At 37.1% G+C, this 7,967-nt stretch overlaps 1 protein-coding gene across 1 annotated transcript; it reads left to right on the forward strand.

The window, feature by feature from the left end:
- Nucleotides 1-1,655: 1,655 nt before the first annotated feature.
- marveld1 (MARVEL domain containing 1) lies at nucleotides 1,656-3,171 on the forward strand. The gene has a single exon (XM_084390849.1). It carries the CDS (start codon nucleotides 2,332-2,334, stop codon nucleotides 2,818-2,820), a length of 489 nt encoding a protein of 162 aa, XP_084246975.1. The 5' UTR covers nucleotides 1,656-2,331; the 3' UTR covers nucleotides 2,821-3,171.
- The last annotated feature ends 4,796 nt before the right edge of the window (nucleotides 3,172-7,967 follow it).

Below are 7,967 nucleotides of genomic sequence, written 5' to 3' on the forward strand. Positions count from 1 at the left end.
GAATAGGGAATATATACGCAGTGTAAACAAGTTCATGCATCTAAAAGTGTTTCTAGCTTTCATGAAAAATTCAGGATTTCTTTCGACCTAGCTGTGAGGTCTCTGAGAGAATTTGTAGGACGCATCAGAGCACATTATGTGTTTTCAAAGATTGCAAATGATAGCCGTTTAAGGCGTTGTGTGATGCCACGGCATTTGCTGTACATTAGAGGATTGATTTGAATGCACAATATCATATACTCAGTTTGCAGCTGTTGGTCTTTACAGTTATTCATACTCAGCTGTAGAGCTGCATTTTGCTCCCAACAGGAAGCATGAGAAAATAAATCACCCAATGAGAATGTGAATCTAACTAACCCCTCCCACTGGGTCTTCCTGTGGCCAGATTGTTTAAAGGGGCGGTGCACTAAAATAGCCACGTAGTTTGAGGGCTGTGTCTGTATTCATTGACGTCAAGGCACCCAGCCTCTGATCTCAGCTGTCAGACTTTGGTCATGGACCATGAAAAACATTGATTTCATGGACAAAACATACCAGCAGTGATAAGATGGTTTAGTTTGGAAAAGCAAAATGATCCCACATTCTTGCCTCAGTCTGATGCATATCTGTCTATCACATTTTAAAGCTTGAATGTGATGAAGGCTAACATGTTATAGCATGTTTTTAGTTGTAGATTAACATCCAAAAGAGGCTTATTGCAGAAAACCTTTTCTAGTCCATTTGGCGAAAAAACTGAATATTGTTCATGGGATGAAATGGAGAGACAAACACCCGACTCTGTTGTAAACTTACTTTATAATCTTTTTTTAGATGTCACTTTTTATTCCAGTGAATATTTCTCTGGTTTATTTTTAAGTTTGTTTTGTACAGTTCGTGTACAAGTCATTTTCTGTTAAAAGCCATTTAATAATTCCACCGGCCTTTTGTGATAATAGCAGGGCATGTCGACACACTACATGTGGGGTAAGTTGTCACAATGGAAATCTGCCTTTAAAAAGCCTATTATAAGTTTTGCTACCATATTTACAGAAACAATCATGAAGAGCAAAGAAGTACAATTCTTTAATATAAACCCTTTGTTTTGAACAGAATAGATTTGCCCTGACCTTTGATATTTTTTATTAAAAAAGAATAAGAATTGTTTTTTTCAGGTTGCATTAAATTGATCAATAGTGATCATTTGTCATTTGTAATGTTACATAAGATTTCTATTCATCTATACATCTATTCCTAAAAATCCCCCAAAAAAATATGTCCACAAAAATATTAAGCAGCACAACTGTTTTCAGCATTGATGATAATAATAAGAAATGTTTCTTGCACAACAAATCAGCATATTAGAATGATTTCTGAAGGATCATGTGACAATTCAACTTGGCCATCACAGGAATACATTACTTTTAAAAACATATTCTAATAGAAAACAGCTATTTTAAATTGTAATAATAATGACTGTTTTACTGTATTTTTGATCTAATGCAACCTAAGAGATTATTGTTTTTCAAAAACATTAAAAAAATATACCGACCCCAAACTTTTGAATAGTGTAAAACGTGTAGTGTAAAATGTATTTAGAAATATTATATCTATACCAAGTGGCAAACTAATGATGCTAAACCTTTTCTCAGAACTTTATCAAAGTAACTTTTACTAAGAAAAGGTGATTTTTATTGGATATATGAAGTCAGTTCCCACAACTTAAACAAATTCTTTATCTCAATTTTAAACATACTCCGTTGTTATAATTTAAAATATATATCCTAAAACTTATCCTGTTATCTTATTGAAAACAAATGCCTCTTAGTTTGATTTCCTTTGTGTGTGTGTGTTTTCTAATGCAAAGACATTCACAGTTTTTAAGTGTGTCCAAACACTTTCCGGGGCCACTGTTTGCACACACACACACACACACACACACACACACACACACACACACACACACACACACACACACACAGGAATTTTCTAACTAGCCGACTGAGAGAGTGATGGACAACAAGGAAGAGGAGGAGGGGAAAGTGGCTAGTGTTTCAAGTCCTGCCCTCTGTTCTGTTTCTCCTCCTGCTCTCTGCTCGGAAAGAGGGGGAGAGAGACACAACTCCACAGCTACCACAGGAAACGGAAGAGACAAACAGTCAGAAGTCATTTCAAAACCCCGGGGCTGAGCCGAAGATTCACTCTGTGTGCGTTTGCAGGGCTATCCTCCTCCAAAACCCCTATCAGCCACTCCTTAACTCTCCGGTTGGCTCTTTCTTCTCTTTGTTTCTCTGTTTGTGGCAAACAGCCCCCACCCTGAACACCAGGAGAAGCTCTCTTCAACAAAAAGAGGAGATGCCCCCTCAGCCAGAGGTGAAGAGAAGTTTCCTGGAATTCCTCAAGAGCTTTGTCGGGATTGTACGGGTCCTCCAGATTCTGCTGGGAGCCGGGCTTTGGGTCACAATCGCAGCCAACAAGTATGAGGGCTCCATTCACTATGTGCTTTTCGTGGCCGTGCTTTTCTGGCTCCTCACGTTAGCTGTCTTCATCATCACTCTTCTGGACAAGCAGGACCTCGTTCCCATCGTCGGAGGAGAACGCTGGTTGTTAAGCAACTTGATCCACGACGTTGCCGCCACTCTGCTGTATCTGTCCACGATTGGGATCATGATCTACAAAACCCAAAAGAACTCCTACTGCAACCTGGACGTCTACAAACATCACTGCTTGTACAAGGTCTACCTCACCGCTTCGGTCTTCGCCTGCCTCACCGCCGGCGTTTATCTGCTCTCCGCCGTCTACTGCAGCTACAGGAAATGTCGAGCTGAGCGGACAGTCGTGTGAAAATCGACTGCATCCCTCAAACGCTGCCACTTTGACACCTCCGGCAAGCTTTTTGGAGACTGATAAATCTTTTTTTAAATCAAAGCAGAGGGTTTGATCCTCTTGTCTCAGGCTTTCAGGTTTGTTTGTTGCTTTTTATACAGTAATTTATAGAGCTTTTGTACTGCAGTCACACATAAAAGTCTATTTTACACTTGTGTTGTTTATATGTTGCTGGAGCTCTATATGTTTAAGTAGTTTTATTTTTCTTGCATTGTATAACTGACAACTCAAAGAGCAGTTTGTTGCTTGATGAGACAATATTCACGTTTTGTTCATGACATTTAAGCGATTAAACAAGGATCTTCTATATGTCAGTGTCTTTCATCAAAAGTGTATGTGTGCTTCACTGTTTACAATCCTGGAATGAATCGCACCACATCAAAAATTTCCACTTGATCAGCTTTCAAAGAGAAAAAAATATTGAATGAAGACAATCACGTTTTAAAATGAAAGGAAAAGTTCACTTAAAAATGAAAATTCTGTCATCATTTACTCCCCCTCAAGTTGTTTCAAACCTGTATGAATTTCTTTCTTCTGTTGAACACAAAAGAATATATTTTGAAGAATGCCAGTAACTAGACAGTTGATGGACCCCATTGACTTCTATAGTAAAAAAAAAAAAAAAAAACGATGCAAGTCAATGGGGTCCATAAACTGTCTGGTTACCGACATTCTTCAAAATATCTTCTTCTGTGTTCAACATAAGAAAGAAATTCATACAGGTTTAAAACAACTTGAGGGGGAGTAAATGATGATAGAATTTTCATTTTTAAGTGAACTATTCCTTTAAGGGTAATATGTGGTTCTTTGTATAAATATAAAAACGGGAAGCATTGATTTTTTTTTATGCAACATGCAACAAAATGTACTCTATCTTTCCTTCACAAGGAAAACATTTTACAAGCAATACAGAGTACACTTATGATGCCACTGTGCCAAATATAAATCACTTGGCTTGTATTTTGTCGTATGTTAGAATTTATTGTTTGTTTAGTTATTGAATAACTTCTGCGATTTTCAACCCCCTTTGTGTTGTTACAATGTCGGTACTAGTATGCGTAAATGAACAATGTTTACTCATTCTCCGTGTTACCTGGACTGAAAACGTTTCCTCAGTTTTTCCCTTCTGTTTGGCCTAAAACACTGTGTTTTCGGGAGTATCCAGGGATGCGTTTCCCAAAAGCATCGTTAGCCAAACTATGGTCGCAAGTTCCGTCGTTATAGTTCAACGAGTTGGTGTTTCCCGAAAACATAGTTCTGACGAACATTCGCAAACAGCGTCGCAAAGTTGTGTGGTTGAAACGACAGCTCTCGAGCTGTGGTTCTTGTTTACATGCCATGTGAACTCAATAAATCCTTATCTTGAGCCAAATTAGCAAGCTGACATTCAGTACAATCTACATCTTTTGTTCAGAATATATACAAATATCATTTACGTCTTTTAGGTAGTCAAGAGATTTAAAGCGTAGTTTTTGAAGAGTGCGCATGTGCATCCGTGCTGTAGTACGTGAGAACGAGCCTAGATTGAATCTAGAAATAAAGCAAACTAACTGAGAAAAAGGAAAACTAGTCCTCAGATGCCATGTCCGTAGTTTATAGCAAAACATCTAGCATTAATTCGATCTCAAACAGATTCATTGAAAGTAGTTATTACCTGCATGACATCATTAACCAACGTGGTTGAACCACCAATTTGCGACAATACGGTTTCAGGAAACAGTCGTGACTAGTTGATTTCTTCAACGATGCATCGTACTATGGTAGTACAGCAGCGAGTTACGTCGTTGTACGGGAAACACACCCCAGTTTGAAATGTTGACTACAAACATCGAGGTTTTTCAGATTTTCCGTTGCGGCGTTCTCTCTGTATTTACGATTTTTTGCAGCCTTCAGCCACTGCATACAACACACTGGACCCTTCACTGGAAACCAAAAGTAACTCACTCCCGCTAAACATCCTTTGAATTCTTGGACCCGGGAACAATGCATTGTCACTAAAAGTTTGCTAAGAAGTATTTCCTACTAAAGCAAGGTGGACAACAAGCACTACTTCCATGGGGTCCCGAGCCTAGTCATGCAGCTCCTTATTTATGGAACCTGCTGCCACAAGATGTGCGAAACAGTGAAAATCTTCGTGTTTTTAAATCTCGCATTAAGACCCATCTTTTTCGGCAGGCTTTTATGTGATTACTTTTACACTTTAATACTGGTATCCAGGCTGTAATAACAAGTATATGTATATTGTTGACTGTTTTATTGTGTATGTAAGGTGTCCTTGAGTGTCATGTAAGGCGCCTATAAATAAAATGTATAATAATAATAATAATAATAATGCCCAGTGCATTATGGGTGTTGAAGTTTTCCGATCTATTTGGCTATAAGGAAGACAACAGCCTTTTTTTCCTCTGTTTCTCTAGTTAGTTTGACTAATTTCAAACATTTTTCGCCTCTCTACTCTATTGGCAGCAAATTTATGGCAGCGTTGAAGTACCCCTTTAAGTTTAATGTTGTCATACTGTGTTGTTCTCACACAGTGTCCTTCTAAATGAAGCCGATATGCGCAGGCATTATGCCTAAAGTATTATTGCCAACAAAAACTATTAGTCAAAAATGTGAACACATAAAGAGGGGCTAAATTGTTTTCTAGAATATTTTGATTTGTTTAACATTTTGATCACTAGGCCTATAATTTTCAGACTTTACTAGCATGTGAAAAACAGTGTCCAAAACCTTTGACTGATAGTGTACATGTTGCGTTAGTGGCTTATAATCATTTAAAAGGAAATGTTTCAATTTAGATTTTATTTATGTTATTGTTATTTTCTGCTGGACAAACATTTCTGTACATTTCGGTTTTCTGAAGTTTAACTTACTGCACTATTCCTTTACTCGCCTCTAAATGTCAATGCCATTCTTGTTGTAGTTTCCTCTGAATCAATACACACCAGTGTGTTCACACTACCTGAAAAAAAAAAAAAAAAAAGTTATTAAATGACTCTAAAAGTTCTCTATTCCAGAGGAGCGGTATTTACACAAACTGTTGAACTTAAAAGACATTTCCTGCTGGTGAGGAGCACTCTGTCTCTCTCACTTTGTCCTTTCTTTTTCTCTCTGACATATAGTTGGAAATTCTATGCTCATAAATGTCATACTAGTCTTGAGTAGCCAGACTTTTGACATATTCTGGCATGTAAAGTGACCAGCCACCGATTGTTTAATTGTTATGGGGCAAGTTCATCTAAAATATCACGAGAATAGACCAGTGTGGAAAAATAATAATTTATTTTTAAATTGTGCAGCAGTAACTGCCTACAACAAGATGTAATCATATGCATAGGCTTACATGCATAAATAGTCCAAAATCAATAACAATTCTGCATTATTTCCTTTTTTTTTATTATTATTTATTTATTTGATTAAGGTTATCTCAAATTAGATGATATCACAAGAATATGCATAATAATTGTATAATGTATAATAATAGATTATTCTATTTTATTTATTATTACTTTTTATTATATTCTATTTATTGTTTTACTTATTTTTAAATCAGCTTTTACAACCATTGCTTGCCATTTGTGTGTAAAATAAACATCAGACAGTCAGTGAACAGTTTTGCAGAGAGAAGAATTGGAAATTATGTTATTTCTAATCACTATAGCAACAGGGTAAAATGTGGTGGAGAGTGAGCCAAACTTTATGAACTGAATCTATCTATTGGGAACTATTACAGCTTTAATATATACTGTGCATGAATGGACACATTTGTATATAATTCACTACCAGCTCAGACTGGTGATAAAGCTAAATAAATAAATGAATGTAAGGTATGGCCAGATATGAGGTCAACAAATGCTTATCATTTAGCAAGGAATTATGCAGTTTACAGTTTGGCCATCCAGCTTTCATTATTATGGAAGAATTGCAATTTGTGGTAAATGCAGGAAGCAGCATGAATTCCCATGGGAACGTTGAGTGGGGTAAAGCCTTCAGAGGGAAAGTGTTCCGGTTCAAATGTGCTGACAGAAACACATGGATGTCGTTAACTGATGAAAACCATGTAACGTACTGTATGTAGGCCAAGACTCATAACTGTCAAATAAACCTGTACAGAGATTCACTTTGTTTGTTGACTCACAGAGATTCGTTTGTTTCAAATTTTTTTTTTTTTTACTTTTGGCTTTGTCTCCTATGACTAATAAGTTGTTTTCTTTAATCGCTTCGTGTGGGCCTCATATTCGCAGGACAAGTCAGTAGAGCTTCAATGAGAGCAGGCCTGCACATGTGGACCGTTAACCACACACTCTGAGCAGAGTGCTGAGACACGCATTCCTGTGTGACGTGCTTCACATGAGGGAAAAAAAACACTGTAAAACAGAGAATGGACATACCCAGTCTAAAATTAAAGGAATATTATGCCAAACCTCTGATCTGTGATAAAATGATGGCAAAGAAACGGTATTTGATTGTTTTATAGTGGATGCTTTACCAGTGCCTGATGCTTTTTGAAGGGCTCTTAAAAGCATGACTATTTTTTTTGTCTGCTTCATTTGACGTCACAGCTCAGGACGGTTGGTAGGAAGGACCATCAGTGTTGTCTTAATGTCCTTAATTTCCTCTGGCTCCGTAGTGAATGGTCACATGCCATTTATAGCTCAGATCAGTGAGATCTAGCTGATTTTTTAGATCCACCCAGAGCAAAATGTTTTGCTCAGTGCTTGCTCTTTCATAGCACCTGTAGTTCCCAGATATGTTCTGTTTAAACCTCTGGTTCTGGTCAGACAATTTTGACTGAAATCTTGTACGTTTTAGAATTTTTTACTTCAGAATGGTATGAAACTTGGTAAAGGTTTTGGTACTTGCTATGTGAACACACACAAAAATCATGGACATGATTAAAAAAATAGTTACACTTGTACCGTTCACGGTCAAAAATTACCGCAATGGAAACTATTGGGAAGTTAATTTCATCTAGTGGAAGTGTTTGGTACTGCACCCCAAACAAAACCATTACTTTTTTTTATATCAACCTCAAATTTGGAACACAACTTGTTTAGATTTATGGTTTTGATTTTCTCACAGTTTTAGAGTAAAACTTGTTTTTG

The sequence above is a fragment of the Rutilus rutilus genome (genome assembly GCF_951802725.1).
Source record: "Rutilus rutilus genome assembly, chromosome: 20".
In the NCBI taxonomy this organism is placed as follows: Eukaryota; Metazoa; Chordata; class Actinopteri; order Cypriniformes; family Leuciscidae; genus Rutilus; species Rutilus rutilus.